The sequence below is a fragment of the Haemorhous mexicanus genome, chromosome 16 (genome assembly GCF_027477595.1).
Source record: "Haemorhous mexicanus isolate bHaeMex1 chromosome 16, bHaeMex1.pri, whole genome shotgun sequence".
NCBI lineage: Eukaryota > Metazoa > Chordata > Aves > Passeriformes > Fringillidae > Haemorhous > Haemorhous mexicanus.
Genome location: NC_082356.1, coordinates 6,173,150 through 6,199,217, shown reverse-complemented (window position 1 = coordinate 6,199,217; position 26,068 = coordinate 6,173,150). Strand labels below are relative to the sequence as shown.

General features: G+C 52.1%; 1 protein-coding gene across 1 annotated transcript in view; it reads right to left on the bottom strand.

Annotated features, from left to right (window-relative positions):
- Window positions 1–26,068, bottom strand: part of LOC132334619 (hydrocephalus-inducing protein-like) — a 45,335-nt gene that overhangs the window by 18,166 nt on the left and 1,101 nt on the right. The window contains exons 3-10 of the mRNA XM_059860721.1: window positions 15,041–15,175; window positions 13,384–13,583; window positions 10,668–10,776; window positions 7,481–7,580; window positions 6,824–6,942; window positions 5,470–5,693; window positions 3,507–3,574; window positions 1,104–1,336 (exon numbers count right to left, since the gene is read on the bottom strand). Coding sequence (XP_059716704.1) covers window positions 1,104–1,336; window positions 3,507–3,574; window positions 5,470–5,693; window positions 6,824–6,942; window positions 7,481–7,580; window positions 10,668–10,776; window positions 13,384–13,583; window positions 15,041–15,175 — 1,188 coding nt within the window. The remainder of the gene's footprint in view (window positions 1–1,103; window positions 1,337–3,506; window positions 3,575–5,469; window positions 5,694–6,823; window positions 6,943–7,480; window positions 7,581–10,667; window positions 10,777–13,383; window positions 13,584–15,040; window positions 15,176–26,068) is intronic.

Sequence of the window (26,068 nt, the reverse complement as noted above, 5' to 3'; positions counted from 1 at the left end):
CATGGCTGCCGTGGGACCCGGAGCCCGGGCTGGCTCTCAGAACTCTGGCCCCATGCCAGGAGTGGGGAACTGCCTCAGGATGGGCACTTACCAGAGGCAGAACCCTCAGAGCCACTTGCTCTATGGTGCAAGAGACAAGCCACGACAGGGAGCAGGCAGAGAAGAAAGGAGGAGGCTCCCTGTCTTGAAGTTCCACAAGGAAGGGTTTATTCCAAGCAAGGGGATCAGAGGCAAAAGAGCCCTGGGCACTCCTGTGAAATGGCTTTTGTACAGGCACAAATGGGGGGGGGGGATACAAACAGCAAACCAAGAGGGAATCCTCAGGGGAGCAGTGAGGGGATTACATCAAGTGTACATCTGGGGCCACTTGGGGTAGGAGGGTGGAGAGGATGGCTCACAAGGGCCAATGGGGCCTCCAGGAATAGGGGAATTCCAAAGGAGTGTTGCAGACAGGGAATGGCTCGAGGTCAAATTGGCAAAGAAGGCTGGGGAACAAAAGGGGGTGGGTTGCCTTGAAAGGCAGGGAAAGAGCTGGAACAAGGGGCAAGGAATGGCATGGGGGACAGCTTTGAGGGAGGGTGAAACCCAGGGGTAAACCAACTCGGGGAGAACATGGGGGTACAACAGAACAAACCACTTAAGAAGAAATCAATAAAATAAATTTGAACCACTACACATGGCTGCAAAGTTTTCTGTCCCCTCTAGAGATTCCTGCAGTGAACACAAATCATTCTGCTCCCCAGGAGGGGGGAAATGAGACCAAGAAGAAAAGCCAACTGCTTTATACAATGACATCTCTCTAACAGCCACCTTCTGCCATCATCCTTGCTCTGCCCACTTGCAATCAAATCAATTGCTCTCAAAAACACAAGAATGGCTTCAGGCCTTGACCATAAGGTATGTGACCTCAGCAGATGATTTTGGAAACCAAACAGTGCTCCTGGAGGAACATCCCGAGTAAGCCAGCTAGCAGAGGCCTCCCAGCAGTGCAGATCTCTCCCTCCCACCATGCTCAAAGCTGGCACCAGAGCTAAAGCCCTCCCACACTCCAGTGCAGCTTCAGCCCTGGTGCTGCAGCGTCTGTGGCTGGACTCTGGCTGTACCTCGATGTCCTGGTGTCCCTGGGGGAGGATGGTCCCTCGGCTGGGATTCATGGTGAACTCCCTGGGCTCAACATAGAAATGGATTCCCTTCCTCCAGGCTGGGTCGCTGTGCCTGCGGATCTGATCCACGCTGTCGACAGCCGGCTGCGTGCCATCGTCCGACATGCGGAGCTGGAACGTCAGCGGCACCGCGGAGCTGTTGGTGAGGCGACAGCGCTGGGTGTAGGGAAAGCCTGGCAAAGGACACAAATATCCAGTCAGGCACCCATGACGGCATGATCCTGGGGTGAATATCCTGGCAGGATCAAAGTGGGATTGGAGTTCAGCTCTTTATTATCTGAACTACAGCTCACCGAGAAGCTGCATGAGGAATTAATCGTCACTTAGTTCCCTTTGACACAGTTTCCAGATTCCAGACTGCAGCCCTGAAAATGCCCACTCCTAGCCCTGCTCAACACTGCAAGCTTCTCTCTTTGGGATGGGGAGGAGCTCCCTCACCTGCCCCAAACCAGCACCACTTATCTCTCAGTGATGGGTGTGCATCCAGTAAATTCTCAGCATTTACTCTGAGAATTCAAGCTGTCAAATTCCCTGGGAAGCCTGCCAACACTCCCACTGTTTTCAAGAGATATAAACAGGGAGTCGTCATTGAGAAGAAGCTACAGCAAAAGAAAGTGAGGATGGAATCAGGAACTAGAACGTGGTGCAAAGCACCCTAATGCAGCTTCTCTCTGCAGCATCCTTGAGGCATCTCTTGGTTTGGGCCAAACAGACTGAGCACGGGACAGCTCAGAGCCCACTCAGCTGGGGGCACACCCAAGCCTTGCTTTGAGATTAGCAATTAGGAATCAGCTCCCACCTCACCCAACAAACAGGGACATCACAGCCATGCTGCTCACTGGGATTGCTGCCTGCAAGGGTTTAGCCCACTTTAGCTCTGAGATTTGCTTTCCATCCTGGAAAGCCAGAGATACAGCCACTCATGGTGGGGATGTCCTGCCGAGCCCGCAGAGCAGCCACAACCTGCTCTGCAGGGCACACCTGGCTGGGCTGGCCAGCTCTGTGGGGAGGAGACTTCTCCCCAGGCCTGCTCACCAAGAGTCCCTGGAACACAGATGGGGACTGCAGGTGCAGCCCAGAGCTTCTCTGGGCCCATCCAAATGACCACTGCCAGCTCCAGCAGTGACTACAGCAGGGAGGTAGGAGAGGCACAAAAAGGACAAACCCAGATGTCAAAACCTCAAATGAGACTGAGCTCAGCACATGCAGACAACAGTCAACAGTCACAAAGAAGCAAAGATACAACAGCTGCCTTCAGCTGGAGAGACCTTAGGAATGAAATTGATCCTGCTGAATCCAATCTCCTGGTTCAGAACCATATTTCTATCTGTTGCCTTGCTTGTTTCATTTCTTCACAAGGCAACTTGACAAGTGCCTCCATGCCGATGCAGGCTGGGCAAGAAGCAGCTCAGGAAAGGCAATGAGTTTCCTTCCAAAGTTCAGGAACTTCATTGTTCTGGGTTTAGGCTTGGCAGTGAATGTTGCCCTTGGTCTGGGAAGGGGCAGAGGGGTTTTGGGGTGTTTTGGCCCTGGGGCTGGGCTTTTCCCTTCGGGGTTTTTTGGGATTTCGGGCGTGATGCTGGGGGCGGCTGTGCAGTCGGAGCTGAGCTCGGGCAGGGAGCGGAGCTTCCCTTCCTCCCGCTCGGGGATCGAAGCTCGGCCGCTGCTGCTGCGGGAGGTTGTGTGCTTGGCCCCGGGACTGCCCTGGCTGCAGCTCAGCGCTGCCATCGACCCTGCCTGCCTGCCCTGCTCCTGCCTGCTGCTGCTCCGCACTGCCGACATCCCCCTGCCCTTTGGCAGTTTGCAAAAGGAGCATTTCCTTCCTTCCTCCCTTCCCTTCCCTCCTTCCCTCCCTGCACCGGCTGGGAGGGGATCACTGCCCTGCCGGATCCCACAGCTCCTCCTGCTGGGACCCGAACTCCACTCAAGGGGAAAAACGGGACTTGGCGCCTGGGAAACGTCTGTTCTTGCCTTCTTATCTGTGCTCTCCTGATCGAGTCTAGGAAAGAACTGTTATTCCTTTTCCCACAGTTTTGCCTGGGAGCCCTCTCATTTCAAAGGTAGAATTATTTGGAGGGATGGGCTCATCTTTCCATTGCAGGAAGATTCCCACCTTCCTTGACAGACATCTGTCTTTTAAAGCAGCACAGAGACACTAGAAAACACTGACTTTATATTCCTTGCTTCTGTTGGATCTCCCAATGGCAAAATGCCACCTGAGGCAGCAGCAGCCCTGCAGTTCACAGCCTGGAGAGGCTGCTGGGGCAGAGCGTGAGTGAGGGATGCTGTTCTGTTGGAAGGCACAGATTCCTGAGGCTGTGTCCCAGCCCAGGGAACACTCACCAAAGGAGATGTCCCCGAAGTCGAGCTCAGGGAGGTCGAAGTGTAAACTCAGTGCACTGACGCTGCCCCTGGAGGGCGAGGACAGAGGAGGAAATGGCTCGGTTAAAGGAATTGCAAAGGTCTGGCTGTCCTGGCTCGGGGGCACAAAACCTGGGCTCAGGGCACCCTGGGTTTCCAACCAACACAGCCCCATGTGCTCAGCACAGGGCCCCGTGCACAGGAGGCAGCTAAAGCCAAGTGGCCAGCAGCCAACAGCCACTGATGGGCTCTGGGCACAGGGCAGGCAGGAGAAGCCCCCAGGTTGTTGCTGGTCCCATGAAGGACCCTGAACACACACCCAGACATGGCTCTGTGCCTCAGTTTCCCTGTCTGCAAGGGGATGGACATAAAGGTGTCCCCACACACTTCTGTAAGCAGCCCTTGCAGCCACAGGTTCCCTGCTTTGCTCCTTCTTAGCTGGAACTGCTGTTCCCATGGAGGAGCTTTCTCAGCAGAGTTTGACCCACACAATCATTACAGACAGAATTCTGAGACATGAATCCAGGCCATTCCCAAACATCCTCTGAAAGGAGCAGCAACAGTTCTAGCCGGGGACAGATGGATCCCAGAGGAAAGGACCAGCTTGTCAGCAGTGCACCAGCTGGCACAGCCAAGAGCAACAGCTTCAGCAACCAAACCAGGGTGTCCTGAATCCAGCACAGCACCTCAGCTGTTCTTGAACTCAGCAGACAAACTCCAAAAGTCACCAACATCCACTGAAATCAGCACTTGAAGCTGCACAACACTCACCAGTTGATTTCATGGTTGATGCCAATCAATGCCCACTCTGCCTTTTGGTTCAAACTCAAGGAGCAGTGACCTGGGCCTTGTGTTGTGTTCACAGGACTGCCCCTGGCTCTGCTCTGCACATCTCAACAAGAGACACCTGCCCTTGCCCAAGGAGAAAGCTGCTTATGCAGAAACACCCCTGATCACTTTGGGGGAGGGACAGAGGAGAATCAATTCTTTGATGGTGAAAGGTTCCCTCTTGATTTCCAAAATACAAAAGCAGCACTTTTCCTCCAAAAACAAAGCCAGCATCATTGTTTCTCCACTGTGGGCACACCTACTTGCCACTTTTCTCTTGCTAGGTAAGAACTTCCTTGCTCTTTTTTATCCCTCTCCCTTATCTTCTTGGTGTAATCCAGTGCAGATTGCTTCCATTTCTTTACTGCCTTGAGCCAGTGCCTGCCAACAGCAGCAGCCCAGCTCCAAAGCTGCAGAGCAGCCAGAACAGCTCTCCTGCTCCCACTACATTATCCCAGCAGCACATGGCTCAGGCTGGCAGGGACAAGGCCTCACGCTGCTGTGGTGCTGAGGACTGAGCTCAGCCTCCCCTGTGATCAGCCCTCCTCCCTTGTGCAGGGCCAGGATTATCTCTTGCCATGGCCCCAGCCCACGGGAGGATGCCCAAGTCCTTGGGACAGTTCCTGCTGCAGTTCCCTGACTCCCACCTCAGCCCTTTCCTGGCTGTGCCAAGGAGGCACCAGAGCACTCTGTGCACAGCAGCTGGGAGCACAGCTTGTCCCTCCCAGCAGGGCTGGCAGAGGTGAGCTGAGGCTGCTGCTGCCCACCTGCAATGGATTATTAACACAAGTTTTTACAAACACTGCTGCTGCTGCAGAATCAGCCTGGCTGGCCCATTCAGGTGGGACATCCCAGAGCAGCTGCTGCCCAAGGCTGATCCATCCCACTGCCTGCCATGGCCCAAGGCACAGGGAGATCTCTGCAGGGAGGAGTCATTCCAGCTCCCAGGCACCACCAAGGGCAGGAGGCATCCTCACACTAAAGCAGTGCCAGCATCAGAGCACAGATTCAGACCTCAGGAAACACCTTTTTTCTCTGCTCCAGCCCAACATGAGGTAGGTGGGGGATGTCCCAGAGACAGCTACAGATGTGCCCACCCAGCTCCCAGGGTCCTTACTTGATGGTCAGGATGGCAGGCATAGGAGATCCAGCCACTCTGAGCTGGAACTCTTCCTCAAAGCTGCCCAACACGGTGGCACTGAAGGAGATCTGCACAGTCTGGCTCCCTCCTGCTGCAATGATGCCCTCCTCGGGTGCAAACTTGAAGCAGGAGCCCACCTTGGTGGCTGAAGGGATGCAGGTGAAGGGAGCATCAAGAGCTCCTTGGTTCATCAGTTTCACCTGCAGCAGCAAGAAAGCAAAGTGGAAATACATGTGGAACCTTCCCTTCTTGGGAGTTATTGTCTCATGATGCCAAGAACAGCCAGAAAAGGCAGAAGATGCTTTGTGCTGCTGAGTGGCAGAAGTCAAAAGATACAACAAGACAAGTTCTGCCTTTGGGTTTTCCTGCAGAGCAGAGGTAACTCCACAGAACTGCACTCACCCTGGGGTGATCCCATGGACACAGAGCTGTGCACCTCTGCTCAGCATCACCAAGCTCACTGAGAGCTGGCCCTGAGAGCAACGTGAGCTGATTGCAGCTGCCTAAGGAATCACCCCAGAGCTGCTGCTGCCCCAGTTAGCACAGTTCCACCAGCACCATCTGCTCATTCACCTTTCCCCACACCATGAAAACAATACATTGGGAATGAGGCATCAGCATCAAAATGTACAGACAGCACCATCTTTTGGTAAGAAAACTCAGGGTGTCTTTCTCTTCCCCAGCCAAGCTTTTGAAAATGTCTGGCATGATGCAGTGCCTCACTTTCTACCCCTTCAGTTGATCTCTCATGGTTTTTTTTGGCAAGCTTGATACTATTGTGCGAGAGGCAAATAGGTAGAAAAATGCTTTGCTTTATTCCCAGGAACACTTTTCTCTTTCTAGAGCCAGAGATGCACCAAGGCTGAAGTGTGCTGAGGGACTGGTCAGCAAGGGAGAGAACTCCCAAGGCTTTCCTGTGCCTTGCAGCAATCAGCAGGAGACACTTGCCTGGAAGCTGTTGCAGTGGGCTGAAGCTCAAAGGCAGCCAGTTTGTGTCAGCTGCTTCTGCAGAGCCCAGGCCAAAGGAACCTTGTGTCTGCACTGCCACAAAAGCCTCTGAACATGCAGCTTTTGGAGCCAGTGCTGGGTTCATGGGCCAAGGGGTTGTGGTGCAGGAAGCCTCCCAGCTGATCCCTAAGGAAGGCTGCCCAAAAGCAGGGACTGGGGCTTCAGGAACAACAGACACACCTTCCTGACCCCCCCCAGATTTGAGCAGGACATCAAATATTCCCTGCTCACAAGTGCCCAGGGTGGCAGGAATTCCACAGCTCCAGCACGCTTGCTGCTGCCTCAGGAGCCATCAGGATCCATCCCAAGTCCTGCTGCTCACCTCATAGACGTGGGGGGTGTTGACAAAAACGTTCCCAAGGTCCAGAGTCTGAGAGCTGAGTTCAACCAAGGGTCCTTGGCCTTCCCCTCGGAGCTGCAGGGGCAGCCTGCTCTCACGGCCTGGGGAGAGATGTCCATTGCAGTGCAATCATTCCCTCTGTTACACTGCATTTTCCAGGCTGCCTCAGTGCTAGTGCCTGAATGAGCTGGATGCAACCAGCTCCTGATGCTGCAGGAGAAGATCAGGACCCTTCTCTCCCCTCAGGAGATATCCCTTGGGGCTGACTTCTAATTTCTAACCCATTCCTCAGGCTGCTTTCCAATTTGAGCCACCACTTTGCTGAGTTTAAAACATCTCTGGTGTCCTGGAGTGGCAGGCCAAGGAGTAATGGGTAGAAATTGAAAGAAAGGAAATTGAGGTTAGATATTAGGGAAGGAATTTTTTACTGTGAGTGATTGGAGCAGGTTCCATAGGGAAGGGGTTCCAGCCCTGCAAGTGCTCCAAGCTAGGCTGGATGGGGCTTGGAGCTTCCTGGTCTAGGGGGAGGTGTCCCTGCTGACCAGGGACTCTTCCCAGCAGTTCCATGGGAGCCCAGTGGGCTCAGGCTTGCACCATGGCTTCACTGAGGGGCAGAGAAGCAGGGCAAAGGAGCTGCACCTGAGATGCTGCAGTAAGCCACACTTCCATACTCCAGTGCTTCCAGGGGTTTGAAGGTCACCTTGATTTCGGCCGAACAATTCGGCCCGATTTCTCCCTCCTACAACAGAGAGAGACAGCAAAACATTGCTCTGCACACTTCACACTGCTTGTTTGCAACCACACTCCTGTAAGCCTTTGTTTAGAGCATCAGTGATGAGTGAACCACCCAAGGAGCCAAGGAAACCCTCCAAACCCAGCTCAACCCAGCGCTGGAAGCTCTCAATGCTCAGCTGATCAGCTCCCACTCTCCACAAGATTCCTGCTGCTCTGACACAAGCTCTTGCTCACATCATGCTGCTGGCAGCCACAGTGAGATGCAACTGCCCCCGTGCACTGGTGGCTCTTGGCCTTAGATGGGCCATAGGAGTGATCAAGAAGAGAACATGATGCCATTCCTTGAAATGCAAATATTAGTTAAGCTGTTTTGAAAGAAAGCAGAGGTTGGGATTATTCTGGGCTTTACTCCAAGATGAGAAGGGATTTTGCACTGTGCACACACCAGGTACTCATCATCTCTCACAATGCCAGCACTCAGAATCAGGGCTCTGCTTGATGGGAGCACGTGGCAGTTTGCTTGCATCACCAGAAAAGGAAAAGGTTTTGTGTCCCTGTGTGCAGGAGAGCTCCAAAGGCCCATTTCAGCCTTGCACCCTGGTGTCCAGGCTCACAGATGACACTGGAAGGCAGACTCAGAAATAGTGCAAGGCATGCTTACAGGAGGGGATTGGCATTTCTGGCATTACCCTTGGGCTGAATTTGACCTCCTTTTGCCAGGGAACCGTGGCAAGCTGCAGGTCAGTGTGTGAGCTGGCAGTGCTCCAACAGCCTCTGCTGAACCCCACGTGTTGGGGGAGCCCCTGCCTGCAATAACTGCTCCCTGTGACACTGCAGGGACACACACACAGTGCCTTGAGCAGCTCGAGCCTGGCAGCAGAGCTCGGCTTTGTCAGGCTCCCAGCCCTGCCTTGAGCCTGCAGGGCACAAATGCTTTGAGCAGGGAGCTCTGCAGCCACTCCAGAAACTCCATGTCCTCCCTCCCACCACATGGGGCCAGCTGAGGATCTGCCCAGTGACTGCAGCCGGGGGAAGGGGGACGGGGGCAGGGGTCTTGGGAGGAGCAAGTGGAAGAGGAGGAGGAGGAGGAAAATGAGGTTCTCAGCTATCACTTACCATTGGCTCGATGGAAAAAATGTCATGGGAGAACAGCATGGGGTCTTCTGGCACCTTTGCCATCTTCTCCTGGACCATGCTTTTGAAGGAACTAAGGGAAAGAAGAGGGTGTATCACCTTTGGAAAGAGGGGCTGGCAATTCAGGAAATGTTTAGGGATGTTGCCAGGTCATGTAGGAAGAAGATTAGAGAGACAAGAGCCCAATGAGAACCTGAGGAAATCCAGTCATCACAATCGACCTTTCCTTCCCAAAATGCCATCCCTGGCTGGAGTATCAATGGAACTGGAATACTGAGTGCTGAGCTCCTGAAGGCCAGGGACACACACCCCAGTGCCAGGGATGGTTTACTTGGCCTAAAACATTCAAAAGCACCAACACCCCCCTGAGGCCAAACATTAGCTTCAGTCTTGGGCCATGGATCTCACTGAAATGCATCTTTCAAACCAACCTCCTCTTCTCTTCATTCTCTTCTTCCTCACTAGGAAAAGCCTTCCACTGGAAGTGGGCTGTGATGTTACTCCTGTTCTCAATGAACACAGTTCTGTGGCTTGACATGGAGATGAAAGTCTTGTCAAGCTCCACGGAACTTGTGCTCAGCCCAACGTTGACATCCACAGCTTCTCCGTGGAGCTTTGTGTGGATAATTTCTTCCCCTGGAACAAAGCAAAGGGGAGTCTTTGCTCAGCTCACTGCCTGATGGAAGCACAAGGAACGGAGCAAATCACAGGGCACAGAAGAAAGTGTCACAGTTTTGAGCTGAATGAGGAGTTCTGTGGATCAGTCCATTTATCCCATCCTGACAGCTCTGTGTGTAGAATGTGGGGATGTCCTGAGCAGCTCCTTAAACACCTTATTTCTGAGGGTGTTTGTGGAGATTTGGCCCCAAGGTGACAGTATGGACAGGGAGATTGGTCCATGTGCTCCGGTGACCACTCAGATCACCAGGATTTCTGCATCCAAGTCCTTCAGGTGACAGGGCTGAGGAGCCCTGCTCAGTCCTGCCTTGCCCAGACTCTCCCTGGGCATCCCACCAGACTCTGTCTCTCCTGATCCCTTGGATCCCTTGTTGCTGACCAGCAAATATGCCTGGGGGCAGGTGGGCAGCAAAAGGAGGCCCAGAGGAACAAGTGAAGTGACAGCCCCCAGCAGGAGGGGACACAGGGGAGGAAACACAACCAGCCTGGCTCTGCAATGTGACAAACCACTGCAAAATGAACACCATGAAAATCATCATCATCATCATCATCATCTCCCTGGCCAAAGCCAAAGCCTCATCAGTCTTGAAATATTTGATATTGTTCTGATCTGAAAAACCAAGCTGCAGCATTGCAAATGAAATAAAAAAGGGACAAAGATGAGTAAGTACAGAGCAGCTTCTCCATTAAGACTGAATGGGATTCCTCAGTCTAGAAATCAAATGGGAGACAGATGTGAGAGGTTTGCAACAGCAGGAACAGCCTGGGAAATGGGGACAGGGAGAAGTTTGTTTGGGTTTGTCACAAAAAAAAGAACTAGAGCACCTGAAAATGTTGTTAGACAGAAACTACATCTATGTGTAAGGGCCACAGAGAAAAAGGGTCTGTGGCAAGCCAGGGGAGAAGACACACATGGGACAGAGGTGTGCAAGAAATCCACTGCATTGGAGAGAGTCTGATGGAGACCTCACCTACAGCACTGCCCAGGAATCAAATAAAACTTCAGCCAGGCATAGCCACATGGGAGTGGAGAATCAGGGATCCTCTTTCCTCCACTCAGCAACTCCCAGCACAACAGGAGTCCAAAATCTCTGCCTGTTAGAGGAGATTCACTTTCTCAAGCCCCTAAAGACCAAGGAGTTCTCAGTTTGCTTTGGGGTGAAGCTGAGCAGGGGAGGTACCTCTGGAGGGAATGCAGGGGATGGGACAGCAGGGAGCCATGGTGCAGAACTGTCCTGTGCCCGTGCAGGGCCCAGCACTCACCTGTGCTGCAGCTCACTGCCAGGGAGCCCCAATGGTCACCGCTGGCCCGCGGGTGAAATCCCACTGTCACCTGCACGGTGTCACCAGCGCCCAGAGCTCCTGTGGCCGGCACCACGGAGAAAGGACTGCAACACAGAGAGAGGGAGCAGGGCTGGGGGGACACCTGGCCAGGAGATTCCTTCTGCACTGCAGCTCACTGCAGCTCCCTGGGGCAAGCAGGGAGCAAACCAAGCACAGGCAGCAGAAGACAGCCAGAACAGACAGCATCAGAAACAGCCACTGAGCCACTGCTGAGGAGATCCAGCCCTCACCAGATCCTGGGGCTAAAATGACCTCAGCTCCCCCATACTCTGCATCCAGCTCTCTGCAATGAGGCTCAAGGGTCCCACTGCCACCAATCCCATCAGAGAATGGTTTCTGAAGAGCACAGAGAGGGTTCAGAGCTATCTGCATGACAACTTGACACTGACTGCCTCAGGAATTTCTCTTTTCCTGCTGCCTATGAACCTCATCTCAGGAGATGCAAACGTTAGGGCACTCCCTGTCCTGGCAGATTACAGCCTAGCAATCAGACAGGGAGAAGGAACTATTCCCTGAAGACCAAGGAATAGTTACTGTTGCAGTGTGGTTCTTTGGTTTCTTTTCCATTGAAAACATCCTGATTTAGCCAAAAAGACACATTTTATCAGCATTTCAATGAGAGCTTCCTTTTCTAAGAAAAGGAGCAATCAAAACTCTGAAAGAGTGCAACTGCAGATTAGAGCAATACAGTGACCTGGAAACAAGACCCAAAAGGAGGATGCCATTTACAGTCTGAAGGGTCCAATCCCAGCTCAATGAAGCACCATCAGCAGGAGCACATCAAGGAAACAGAACAGGAGGTTTCTGTGTATTTACCAGCAATGCAGTCTGGGACTCTGGGTTGTCATGCAGGCTGGTAACTGCTTGCTTGGCCCACCAGACAAACTCTGTGCAATGTGTTGAAAATAATTATGCAACTGTGTTGGTGCACTTTGGATTTACCAGGAGCAATCAGCATTGATCACCAGGTAAAGAGCTCTTGCCTGACAAACACAAGACTCTGTGCTTTGATGCTCAGGGACAGCCCAGGGGAAAAGTGCTTCTGCCCAGCAGCTGCTGGGCTTTGTGCTCTTCTACAGCCCCACTGAGCAAACAAAAGTTCCTGGCCTTGGTGCTTTGCTGCTGGTCAATCTGTCACTTCAAAGTGTCTTCTGGGGACTTTGGTGATGAATGCATCACACACAAAAACAAAGGGAACATCTGGCAAGCTGAGCTTTGCTCATGTCAGCAGTGACAGCTGATGAACTTGCTTCAGGTTGTGCTCATGAAGGACCTCTTGCTGCAATGATGGGCTGAGCTGTTCCCATTGCCACTGGGGAGAACATCACTGCTGGCTGGTGGAGAAGCCTTGGGCCAGCAATGTTTATGGGCTGGATGTGAGACTTTGGAGGGAGGGGAGGAAAGACAAGGCCCCAGCAGCCCCAGAGCCAGATCAGTGCACGTGCTCCTGCATCTGCCCCGGGGCTGATGCCAGCCCTGCTGCAGCTCTCTGCTGGGGCTCGGGGGATCAGTGCCTGCTGGGGGCAAGGCACAGGATTCTTCCCTTAGTCTTTTGCCAGAAATTTCATCAGAACAGAGAAGTTGCCAGTTAGGGGAATCCCTGGCCAGGCTTCAGCACTCCCTTCCATTCCATTCCCTTCCCACTCCTGCCCCATGTTACATGCTCCTGCCCTCAGATGGCAGGATGGGAAGAACATTCCTGGAGGTGACTTCAGGGCTTGCCTGAGAAAGAAGGTGTCTTCTTTTTTTCAAATTATCAGGAGAAGAGGATCCAGCCAAGTCCAGGACTCAGTTTCAGGCCGAAAAAACTGAGTGCAATTCAGCCCCTTCACCTGCTACATCCCACCCTGGGCTGGACCCACCAGACTCTTCTGTTCCTGCTGTAGCAGTCATCTCTCAACTCCTCTGAATTTCAGCCAACAGCACTAAGCTGTTCCCTGAGCCCACAGATAGAAGAGCTGTGCAGGAGACATCCCTGACACTGTAATAACCAAATGAAAACCACTGCCAAGAGATGGGGCTGGCAAGCTCAGTTTTGGCCTTTTCTCTGTTCATTGTGAGCTGCTCCTTAAGACACTTCTCACCCTGTTAGATCCATCCTCTCAATGAATCACTACTGCAACTGACAGGCAGAAAAGATAAGGGACGGAGGGGGTTTTCTTGAAAAACACGTTGTTTTCTTCTGCTTTTTAGCTAGGTCCATTGATATGTTTGTTCCCTTCTATGGCATCTAAAGCCAGGTCCAGATCTCCCAATGGCACCTTGCAGTCCCCAGACTCTGCTCTTGCTTTGAGCAGTGTGTTTGCTCAGATGATTGCCAGAGGTCCCCTCCAGGACCACTGGAAAGCCACGTGCCTGTGGCCTCTCAGGGAATGGGTCTATTTGGCTGACAGTGCTGAGGAAGCATTTCAGAAGCTGCTTGTGCTCAGGAGGGTGCAAGCCAGCTACCAACATGTTCCAGCAGCCTCCAGCAAATCTGGGACAGAGAAAGCTCCAAGGCCACAGAAAGCAAGAGCTGATGCCATCCATCCTGCTCCCTTCCAGCCAGGCTGCAGGGCAGCAGCTGCAATGCTCTGGTTCCTTTTGCTGCTCTTTCCCAGCTCTGCTGTCCCCCAAAGGTGTTTTGCACAAGGACAGATGAGCTGCCTCACCTCTGGGTGCTCAGCTGGTAACGAGCTGCCTGGGTACCGACATTGCGCACCAGCAGAGTCTTCTGGGTGCTGCCCTGGACTGCACACTTGGAGAAATCCAGCTGGGCAGGGAAGTCCAGGACAGCTCGGGCACCAATGGCCCGGATGGGCACAACGATCCTTTCCCTTGATGTCATGCAGACCAGCTGGTGGCAATAATCCTGCAGGAAAAGAAACTGCCTCAGCACAGGGCATTTAGTGCCATCCCCATGGCAGAAGAAAAACTTATTGTTCATTTTAGGGTGCAATAGGTAAATTGATGCTCCAAGGGCATCGATTTACCTATTGCACCCTAAAATGAGCACTAAGTTCTACTAATATGTCACATTTTAAAGGCACCGGGGCACTTTTGCAAAACCTATCTCTGTGGCATTCAGCTCTTGTATCACTAGGTCATACCCATACCCTAGGCCACCACAATTTTACTCTAAATTTTAATGATTGTTAAACAATTCCTAAGTTCATTCTAAAGAACATGGTGCTTGGGAACACAGGACATTCCTCTAGGTTTCTATATTCCAACTGTCTGAGAATAGGACAAAGTCTTCAACTGGCTCTAAGCAGCAAAAGGAAGATGAGAAAACAGCTGCACCCAAAGAGATCCTGCACCTCTGGCCTGCTGTAGAAACATCAGTTGGCTCAGAACTCCTCTCTAACTTTGCCTCTCCAACCAAGCCAGGAGAAGAACAGTGCCAAGAGGTAGCAGGATGCTGTTGGAAAGGGCCTCTCTTTGTTTCCCTGCAAGGTTTCCTCCCTTCCATGCCATGTCCTAAACCCTTCCCTATGAACAAGCCTCCAGATCAGAACATGAACCCTCCAGATCCCAGCACTGAGATCAGACTTGCCAGGGCCTCAGCACTGCTGTTCAAACCTCCCCACAAAAGCACCTTTGGCACGGGATGGGTGCCAGCTGACAGAGCAAGCACAGGGACAGGCATGAAGACAGAGCCCCAGCAGTGTCACTGCCACAAGCCCTGGGCTCACAGCTCTGCCTGCAGCTTGTACCTGCCCTGCACGAGCTCCTTCAGGCAGGTGTCCCAGTCCCCTGCAGCTCAGCAACCTCCTGCTGACCAAGGGCACCCAGAGCCCAGTGTGCCTGTGCCAGGCCGGGCTCACGGGCACAGCACATCCTCTGCCCTGGCCCTGCAGCTGTACCATGCTCACTTGTGCTCTGGGACAGCACAGCTGCAAGGCTGGAGAGCAGAGGGGGTGAAAAAGCACCGTCTTTGCTCCAGCCCAGGGGCAGGCAGGGAAGCTGGTGCCAGTCAGCAAGGAGGAAAGCTCTCTGACCTCTTGGTTCCTCTGGTGTTTTCCATCATAATGAAACCCCTTCCCCTAGACCTAGAGATGGCCCAACATCTATCAACAGCCCTCTGTCATTTCCATCCTGCTCCCTCTGCATCTTCCCCTGGGAATGCTCAGGGATGTGCAGGGAGGGGAAGCAGAGCCTGTCAGGCCTGGCTGCAGTGCCTGCCAGCACGGGCCAAGGTGTGACTGGCTGCAGGCTGCCTGCCCACGGCCTGGAGCCAAGCTCACAGCATGCAATGGGCTGGAGCCAGAGTGCAGGGAAAACAATGGCTGTGCAGATCATTCTGTGCTTTGGCTCCTCCACTCTCACCTTGTTCTCGGTGGGGCTGAAGCGGATGCGCACAGGGGCAGAGGAGCCTGCTGGCACCACATGGTACACATCCCTGGGGCACGCCAGCTGGAAATAAGGGCAGCTCTCCATGGATACCTTCACCAGCCAAGGAATCTGCAGCAAAGACACCAAATGATCATTGTGCCACTTGTGCCAACAGGACCAGAGGAGACCTGTCCGTGCCCTGCTGGCATCCCTCCTTGGCCCCTTCCCAAAGCACTTTCAGCTCTGCAGGCACAGGCACATCCTTCACAAGGGTGAACTGGAATCCCTTCTGTCTGCCTCCAGCATTTTGGCCAGGGCCAGTAGGGCAGTGCCTGCTGGCAAGGAAGGGCTGAGCAGGTCAGCACCAGGAGGATGGAGACAGAGCACCTGAACCAAGTCATCTGCCTATTCAACAAGGCCAAAAAACCTGCTGGCTTCTGCCTGCACACAGCCATGCAGTTGTCATGTTCCAGAGGGGGAATGTGCTACCTGAAAGCAAACCAGCACATTGTCCTGGGGGAAGGAAGAAATTCCCTTCTAGCAGATTAGCTTTGGGTAGGGACGTTGTGGGGATACAGTCAGGCAGGCAGAGCAGCAAGACAGGAGACCAAGCCCTGTGGCCTTACTGGGAAGAAAAGCAAACCTGAAAAGCAAAACAGGGAAGGAACACAGCAAGACAATCCCTAAAACAAGGAGATGGCAAAGAGAATTGCAATTAGCAGTAAAGCAGCAAGGAAGAATCATTAAACCATGAGAGCAATCAGCTTGCCAAAAGTGACAGAAACACAGACAGGCTTTGCCTGTTGACTATGGGCTTCAAAGGCCTTTTCTGCCTGGAGAAACATGACCAGCACTGACTGACAGTGTGGTTCCAGGATGAAAAGCCAGTCTTGGCTCTCCAGGCCTTCTTGCTGCCTGTGCGGGCAGGCTGGGCTGCTGGGCATTCCTGCCTGCAGCCAGCAGGCCAGGTTCTGCCCTCTGGCATTCACAGACACAGCAAACATGCATTTTCTGGCACACTGAGAGCATCAACCCCTGAGCACCAAAATGCTCTCCAAAAGTCTAAACCAGATGATTTGGACTCCCTCCTGTCTCCTCCCACCAGCCCACTCTTGGCACAAGCCTCCCTTGAGAAAATCTTTCCCTGACTGAAATTCCAGTGGTCTCAAGTTTTCCTCTTTACACTGGAACACAACTGCTGACATTTTTCAACTTTTTCCCCTCTTAGCTCTCTTGGCAAACTGCAAAACAATCCCAATTTCTTCAAGTGAAGCTGGAAACCTCCAGGAGCACATGGCTTTGGATGCGCTCTGGTTCTCCAGAGGCAAAGCAGAGCACCGTGTTGCTTTTGGAAAAGCTGAGCAGAGCTGGATGAAGCTGAGCAGGAGCCTGAAGTGGCACCTAAAGGCCTCTCACTGCTTCTGCTCCATCAGCCTGATTGCAGGGCTCTTTCAGAATACGTTTCCTGCAGTGCCAATGCCATTGATGAGAAGTGATTCCAGCACAAAGTGCAGAAGACTCAACCCCTGAGCTGTGACTGTCAGCTGCACAAAGGCAGCCAAACTGGCTGAGAGGGCAGAGACTCCTACCAGGAGCCAAGATTAACCAAGGAGACACACGGTGTGGGACAGACTCAAGGCAAAGCAGGAGAGCAGGAAAGAACTGTACAGCCCTCAACATTCCTCTCAATGCAGAGCTTGCAAGAGAAGGAAACTCCTTTGGGATAGACACCATCAATGCATGGCCAAAATCAGGGGACAATTCCCAGCACAGGAAGATTTCCAGCATCTTGCAGAACAAGGTGCTGAGATATTTTCTTCTGCATGTGATGCAGCAGACAACTTGCTTTGCTGTACACCCAGGGAATGACAGCACTCTCCTCTTCCAGCACAGTGTTAAAGCTCCAGCTGCCAGCACTTACCTTGTCCTTATTAATGAGAGACAGCTCCATCTCAGAGACCTCCCGAGCGACAAAGTTCTGAAATACCAGCTCTGGTGGGGAAACCCCAAACCAGCTCTGTTTCGGGGCAGCTGACGGCAGCTGGAGAGGTGAGAGAGAGCAGGGAGAACTTCAGCTGCTGGGAGGAAGGTTCATGAAGGAGAATCTTCCACTGATCCCCAGGGAAGTACAGACTCTGGGCAAGCACGTCTGCCCAGCCCACACTGGGCAAACAGTGGCTCACCCACCTCTGCTCTGAGTGATCCAGAGCTGCTGGGCCACACAGAGCAGGCTCAGGCCAAGCTGCTCGTTTGGCATCTATTTCTCCAGGTTTCTTTCTCCACAATGCCAGGCAGCACTTCCCTTAAGCACAGCCCTGTGCCCATGTGGTCACAGAGCTCTGGGGCACTGACTGAGCACTCATGGAGTAAGTCAAACCCATGGATTTACAGGAGACTCAATGGGAAACAATTCTGGGATGTCCTTTACTCTGAGACAGGGAAACGCAGGCCCACACAACTGCAAATATCTTTTTTGCTCTAGAACTTAGACCTATCAGTAAGAAGAGCACAGGACCAGAGGAGGTGGGAGAGATGAGGTGGTATTTGGCTGAAGCCAAAAGGTCATAAAGCAAAAGAATGGAATTTGTTGGTTCTGTGTGTTGTTTGTGGTTTGGATTTGTTCAGGTTGGATGTTGAGTGTGGCAGTGAGAGGGACGGGGTTGAAGACCTGACCAAAAGGAAGTAGGACGAGAGGGGAGGGGACAGAAAAGTTGGTGGTCAGTAGAGAATGGAAGCTCCTGAGTACCCATCCAATGGGAAAGGGGACAGGGACCGCCCCAGCCGGGTATAAAGGGCACAGAAAGATTGCCATTTTCTCAGAGGGTGTGTGTGTGCTTGGCTCTCGGGGAGGGAGACACACCCGGCTCAGCTGAATCCTTACTAATAAATAGTTTTCTTTTGCTTTGATGATTTTGTCCCCTTTCATTGTACTTAAAAGTTAGTGTGTTTCAAACAGAAGGAAAGGCAAAAATAAAAAGACAGATGAGGTGAAAATCAAAAGACAAGGGAGGTGAATGCTGAATGAGGGTAGGGTTCAGTTATTTTCTCAGCAACTTGGGTAAAAGTAGAGTTGGTGTTGTGGTTTGAGGGGAAATGGTTTTTTTTTGGGATGGTGTGGTCACGCCAATCGGTGTCCAGATTTTAATATTGGCACCTGGTTTGTCCACTGAGGGCATGGATACGCCTCTGAGAACACAGGGGGTTAAAAGCTGTGAACTCCCACTGGAAGTTCCTTTTGAGTTCTGGTCCTGGACCAGAGGAGACCTCCCCTGTCCAGCTCGGAGCTGGGCAGGGGGGAGGGGAGCCATGGGGCCGGAGGGAGGTAGGCCAGGCCTGGGCCGAAGGGTGGAGGAGCATTGCACTGCCAGGGCTTCGGGCAGCCATCCCCCATTCCCCCCCCCGGAGGGAGAGACAGAGAGCAGCCTGTGCCTGTGATAGCGCGGCTGGAGTGAAGGAGAAGGGGGGGGTGCCCAGCAGGGCAGCCAGCCATGGGAGTTCATGAACCAAACCGGCAGAGCCTGGGACTTTTAACCCTTCTTGGGACGATGGAAACCTTGCAAATGCTGATTCCTCCTGGAGTTGGTGAGATTGAGAGAAGTTGAGAAGAATTCTAGGTGGGAGGAGATGATGGAGTGGCTTTTGGCTGGACTTTTCTTGGATAGCTATGGACAGAACCCTTGAGTTCCTGTGACACAGAGACTGCATTCTGGGGGGAGGCAGTGGCTCAGAGCCAGGAGAGTGCAGTGATGTGAAGGTGTGTGAACAGAGACGAAGGGTGGAGGAGGGTTGTGGTGGTGCCCTCCGTCTTCGAAGAAGAAGAAGAGGAAGATGATCTCTGTTCAAGAGACCCCTCAGCCCCAGGGGGTGAAACATGGGGGGGACAGGTGTCCCAAAAGGAGAGGGACTGTGCTCTTTTTTGGAACTGGACAAAGCATCCTTAAAGAGAAAAAACCCTAGAAGCAGCTCTGGTCCATGTGCAGTGGTGAGAGCACTGGAAGGAAGATGTCACGATGGCAAAATGTTCTCTGGGCGGTGCCACACGTGACACAGAAACACGAGAAGTTTCGCCTGTTTCCTGGGTGAAGTCTGTAGTGCAAGAGGGACTCCTCTCTTCTCAAAGAATTGAGAATTGATTATCCAAAGGGTGGTAACAGAATTAGGAAATTTTTGGTGGGGGGAGGAGGAGGAAATTTGGAAGGTTTTCATCCTGTGTTCTGTGTGTTTTTTCCCTGTAGTTTTATGTTAATAAAGTTTTTTTCCTTTCAATCGTAAGTTGGAGCCTGCTCTGCTCTATCTCTGATCACATCTCACAGTAGATACCAGGAAAAGAGGTTTTCTCATGGAAGCACTGGCATTTCGCCAGGCTCAGACCATGACAGTTGGTATCTCCTTTTTCCACGAGTTTTAAATGGGTGCTTTCTTGTCATTACTGCTATCTTATTTAATGCCACTGTAGAGGCACGTCTGGAATGACACAACAACAGCAAATGCTTCAGGAGCAGAGACATTGCTTTGAGAAAACTCTCCCCTGCTTTGTCTGCCTGCTCCAGCCACACTGCTGTCACTGCAGGGACACCAGCAGGTCTCCTGTGGGACTTCACAGCAGACACATTCTGCTGAAGGGAGTGGCTGCAGCACACTGGCCCTTAGCTGTGCCCTTCCCTGAGGTGTTCCCAATGCCCCTCTCAAGGGCAATCCTTAACCACTTTGTTCCATGTCTCCTGCTGCCAATTTCCTGCTCAACAGCCCACCTTGGTCACCTGCCCCTTTGGACTGTGCTTTCTACTGGGCCAGTCCTGCCAGAAAAGCAGCTTTAAACACACCTCTAAGTAGCCACTGATCCAGATAAAGCACATCCATTCCCCTCTGCCCAGGGCCAGTCCCCTGCACATCTGGCACCCTGCAAAATCTAACACCCTGTCAGGGTCCAACACATTCTTCCAGCCCAAAGCAGGAATGCAATTTCTTTTGTTAAATCTGAAGTAATTCCTGCAGATCCTTGGCCTTCAAAGGCCAACACTGCCACTCTGGAGGGAATCCTGTGACCCCAAGCATTTGATGGTGACCACACCAAAGCAAGAGGAGGCTATCTCAGCAGGAGAATGGCAAATGGCAATGTTGTGCCTTTGTGTCCCCAGCCTTCCCCCATTAGCAATGGCAGCTACACTCCAGCACAGCCCAGCAGCTCCAGCAGAGGTTATTTGTGTTGCTCTGTGCACATCAGGACTCCCAGTCCACCCCTCCCAGCAGTGTGCAATGACAACAGCACCTGGACACTGAGGTGTTTTGCTGGAGACAAGCCTGTCACAAGCACACACCCCCTTCAAACTTCATGTTCAACAGAAAGGAAGAGAGCAGGAAAAGGCTACCTTTGGACGAGTCTCACTCCTGTCTGGAAATGGGCCAGTTCTGGGCAGAATACTCCCCCCAGTACTGGCCTCCTTCTTCCTGCTGGGAATCTTCTCCCTCTGGAACTTAGAGGGAAGCAGCTGAAAGGCAAAAATACACCAGCTAGAGCCTCAGAGATGGCTTGTTCAGAGAGGCTTTTCTGGAAAAAGTGGCACTGGTGAATAACTTGTGATCACAGCCACTAGGACAGTCCTGGGAGCCCTGGAAGTTTCCTGCTGAAGTCCTTAGCATCAGTAAATTAATAATACAGAGTGCAATACACACACTCCAGACACATGGCTCTGTCCTATTGGCTTCTCTGGGATTGGATGGGACATGGTTGGGGATTTCTGCTCTTTGGGCATTTGTTTCCTCTTACATTTCCTTGGATTGAGGCAGTGACCTTTCCAGAAAATGGGCAGGAGCACTCAGAACTGCCTGAACTCCATCCCTGCACAACACTCAGAACTCACAGCAAGGAGATATCGCTGCTGGCTGAGTCCAACAGATGCAAGAAAACAAAGCTGTACCAAGAGGGAGGTGCACAGGAATGTGTCCAGGTTTTGGTTCTCCCTGTTAAATTGCTTTCTCTGTCTGGGCTGACAGAGCCCTCCACAGAAGAAAACAGAGGGATCTCCTTGACAGAGCCTCAGCACTGGGGCATCTTCAGCCAAGAGAGCTCCAGACAGCAAGGGACCTTTGTGGCCTTGGCTCCAGTGCTGCCTGCAGGGCTGGATCTGTGCCCACAGGAGCTGGGAGAGAACAGCTGCTTTGGAAGCTCTTCCAGCTGGGAACAGCCATGGCTCTCAAGGCTTTGGGCAGAATTTGAGCTTTCCCTCCCCCACATGCCCGGGTGGCCAAGGGCAGGATGGTCAGAGCAGCACAGGTGAGTGCCCAGCCTGACAAAAGGAATTCCTGTGGCAAAGGGAAAGGGACAGAACACCTGCTCAGGGCTTCAGCTGTACATTGGTTTCACTTGGCTCCACTGGCACAGCCAGGCAAGACACAACTGAAGCATCCCACAGTGTTCCCTGCTGCACCAGGACAGCCCCCAGCAACAGGAGCACGGCACAGAGGGCTGGGGAGGGGCTCTGCAGCTTCACAGCGCTGCTGGACAACAGGGCCAGGGAGAGCAGGGACACCAGGGCAGGTGCCAGCCTTAACACAGCCCCAGTGGCCACTCACAGTGTTTGGCTTCAGCCTTTCCCTCAGCAAAAGACGAGGTGGTGGTGTCTTCTTGGGCAATCCAGACGCCATCTCCAAGGGATGATGTCACAGAGGGAGACAGTGCCTCAACAAAACTGGAAGGAGCAACAACGGAACTCTGACAATCCACAACCCAATCCATGGCAGATTCAAGGCATATACTGGTGCTAAACAATTTGATATGATTTGAAAGTAGCTGAGTGCTTGTTTGGCATAAATAGCTAGTATTGTTAGGCCTCTAGTTGGACTTTATTAGAGCTATATGGCTTCCCTGTGAAATTCAAAGATGGATTGTACTGAAACCTGGAGCTCAAAAGCTGGACATTAATAATAGTTGGAACAGACAAAGCTGTAGCTTAAATATTACTTAAAAATAGCCAGAGTGGGCCTCCTCTTCTTCAGGCTAAAGCACCCCTGCTCCCTCAGCTGCTCTTCACAGGACTTGGGAGAGACTGGAATGTTATGGCTAATGGCTTAAATATTGCTATGAAGGACTTTTTGCCCATTCTGACAAAACTGAATAAAGAAGCTGCCACCACTGAAGCCCAGCCCTCCCTGAAAATGCCTCCTTATTCGAACTTGGGACTGGGAGTTAAGCCACCTAAGGGAACTTGAGACAAGATCAAGGAGACACTATTGTCCTGCTAGCTCAGGTCTGGGGAGAACTAAACAAGGCTAATTGAGAAAAATGTATCCACAACCAGGCCAAACCCAGCAGCTGTCCTGAAAATCAGCTCTCCCTGCCTTCAGGCTGGGGAAGTCATAGCTACAGACTCATCTGCTGAGGCCAGCTTTGCACACAAACCTCCCATCAACACAGGGGGGAGGAGGAAATTTTGGGGGTGTGGCACAACCTCTGGTAAGGGGCAGTGGACACCCATCCTCCCTCAGACAAACTGGCTCAGCTCTAAACCCCCCAGCCCCAGAAGGCCACATCCAGGGGACATTCCCAACAGTGGCAGCTGACGGGGTGTCAGAACCCATCAAAGACCTGCAGAGTGCCCCCAGACCCATTCCTGAGGCCTTGCACCAGGTGACTGCAGGGCATGCAAAGGAACACAACAGATCTGAAAATCCACAACCCAATTCACAGCAGGCTCAAAAGGATATACTGGTGCTAAAGATTTTATATTATTTAAAAGTAGCAAGAGAGAGAGTCTAACTTGCCCCACCCCAGGCAGGAACCTGGGCAGTCCCACCTTGCCCAAATCTGCATGAATCCATTGGAGTCTCATGTTTTGTGACACCTCACCACAGAGAAGACCAGAAGAGTATTTCATGGTATGCCAGTGAGATCCATGCAATGGTGATACTTTCTACTTTCTATTTCATCTGTCACTCTCTTTCTGTCCCCCTCGCCAACTCCCTTCTCTATTTCTCTCTCTCTCTTCCTCACATTTGCTCTTACATAAAATCCAGACAATTGACTTTGGCATATGGTCCTGTTTGCACCTTAATTCAGGGCCATCTCCCTAATAATTTTAAGGACCAGACCATAACAACCCACAGACACCTGAGCAGAACTCATTCACCTTTAAGCAGTTTAAGTCATCGCTACAGGGGAAAAAATGCCTATAGACTACTACATTTAGGAAATTCTGCATTTCTTCAGTGGAAAAAAAAGCACCATCAGTAGACCATATATCGTTCATCTATTCAGCTGCACATTATCCCATCCTCTGTTTCCTTTTGGAATTCTCTTTCAGAGCACAGATGGGACAAAACAAAAAAGCACAACCAATCTTTACCTTCAAACGAAATTGAGGACTCCTCGCTGGCAGAGACCAAAGCTCTGCGAGTCCAGGGATGGCTGGCAGAGACAATCTCTATGAAAAAGTCCCCGAGCGAATCGCTGAGTGCAGCTGTTGCAGGAGCCCAGGCTGCGAACAACCAGCCCGGAGCGCGCTCTGCGGCAACTGAGGCGGCGGCGCCGTCACAGCCGCTGTGGCCGCGCCCGCGGTTCCCCGGCAACCGCAGCACCCGATTGTCGGGGCCGGGCCGGGGGCGGTGACGCCGGGCGGGCCTCGGTCCCCGCTCCTTCCAGCCCTGCTGCCCCCTCGGTCCCCGGGCGGAGGGGGAGGAATCCGCTCCGGGGCCCGGAACGTGACGGGCCACAGCGGCAGCGCTCGATATCGCCGGGGCCTCGGCCCCAGCTCCGGGCTGCTCCTGCACAAGGAAGGCGCGGCCGGGGGGGAACCCAGGCTCTCGACACTTCCCATAAGTGTCTTAAATCATGCACTTCAATTAAAACAGTGAGATGATTGCACAGAAAGAAGGAGTGCCCAGCCTTGAAGTGGAGGGAGAAGCAAAAGCTCTGATCTGTCTGTCCAAGTGGCTCGACTTTGTATTCAGTTCCCTTCAATCCCGTGTCTCAGATCTTTGCCCTTCCGTGCAGCAATGCACACTAGAATAGCACAGAGGGGGAAGCATGTCCAAGTGGCTGGTAATGATTTTAGTCGGGGGAAGGGAGAAAAGGACAATTTCTTCTGCAAAATCATATCTATTCTTGCTTTTCCTGTGCACTTCAGAAGAACCTGAGAACCTCCTGGACAGTCACTAGAAAGACTGTCTGGATACCTGATGCTTAAAGCAACTGTTTTTACAGAGCATTGTGGTTACTTGACAGACACAGGGATGTTCCACACAATTTCTTTTGAGATCTACTAAAAGCAGATCTAGAATGCTACTTGAAGTCATCTTCCCAGGGCTGACAGACTCTCAGATTCTGAAAACCTCTATGGTTGACAGTATGAAGAAATATTCTGAGTGTTGTCATTCTAGTATGGAGGCAACTGAGGCGGTGTTAGAAAAGCTATGGAAAGAGCTGAATTTCCTTCAAACATAAAGTAAGAAACAGGGAATTCATCAGACTTGATGACTGCATGGCAAGAGCCACAAAACCTTTTTATAATTATCTGAGCAGTGAAGATGGTAGTGCCCAGGTCCATTTCCCAGCTGAAGAAACAGTTAATTTTTCAGCAGCTGGATAAGGATTACTTCCTGCATTTGCTTCCTCCCACTCCAAACTTCAAGCCAAACAAGCACCTGTCAGCATACACTGCCTATTGACCCAAATGATTTGAAGATGTTAGTTAGTGGCTTTATCCTTGTACCTTACAAGGATCTACCTCTTACCATCCTTGGTTTCTTGTCTTTTATTTTGGAAAGCAGAGCTTTCATTGTTCTACCAGTCTCAATCATGTCCTGAAAGACATAAAAAAGGAAATGATCTTTCAAGTTGGAAAGGAAAAGCAGACAGTCAGTGGATGAAATTAGAGCATACCAACCTGGCAGCAGAGTAAGATACTTAATTATTTTATGCAGTATGTATTATTTTGAAAAGAAGGGGAAAAAAAATTCCATGTCATTCCACGCCTCCTTCAGTCAATTACCTCTACTACTACTGACACATTGGGAAGGGAAGTGTTGGGAAGGAAGGGAAGGCAAAAAGGGGAAAGGAAAGGAGGGGGAAGGGAAAGGGAAAGGGAAAAGGGAAAAGGGAAAAGGGAAAAGGGGAGGGAGAGGGAGAGGGAGAGGAGAAATTTCAAGGAAAATAATTTTCAGTGAAAGGAAAGGAAAATTCAAGGAAAGGAAATTTCAAGAAAAAGTTGGAGGAAAAGAAAAGGAAAAGGAATTGTCCCATGGAATCCCAGCAGGGATTACGTCTCATTGCACTGCTGGCATTGCATTGGTCATCAATTCAAATAATTTCCCCATGGAATTCGCATGGCAAGGCTTAGGGGAAGATCCATCCATGGAATTCTCACCTGACTGGGAAGAGAGTGACATCTGGCCATGGAAATTCCATGGGAATTCCTGCATTCCCAAGTCTCCCATTCCTCAATCCCACACTCCCACAGGAACTCCCCTCCTCCTCCCACACCCACTTTTGTGCTCCACAGCCTCCTGACCATGTCTGATGTATTTTGGGAGCTCTTCTACAGAGGTGTGTCCCAGGTAATGCTTCATCTGCTCCACCATGATCCCTTTGGATTCCCAGCACCTCTGGCTGATCCAGGTGGCACCGTCGGACCCTCCTTGCTCCCAGGTCCCAGCTGGAAGGAGATGAAATCCCACCCCTTGTAGCCACACCCATGGGATCCATGGACATTCCGTGGGACAGGAGGGCACAGCTGGAAACCACCTGCACCGTGTGGAGACCTGGGAACCAGGAGAGAACGGACCCAGGGAGTCGTGTCCCAGGGCCAGGGAGCCCCTTGGAGCTCCCTGGATTCCCATTCCAGCCCCACAGATCCTCCCCATCCCCAGAGATCCCATACCAGCCCCTCAGAGTTCTCCATTCCCACAGATCCCAGCCCAGCCCCCGGCTCCCCCCAGTCCCCCCTGTTCTGGTTGTACCAGCCCCATCTCCAGGGCACTGTTGGCCACGGGCCGGGTCCTGTCCTTGGGCCGGGGCTGGATATCCCA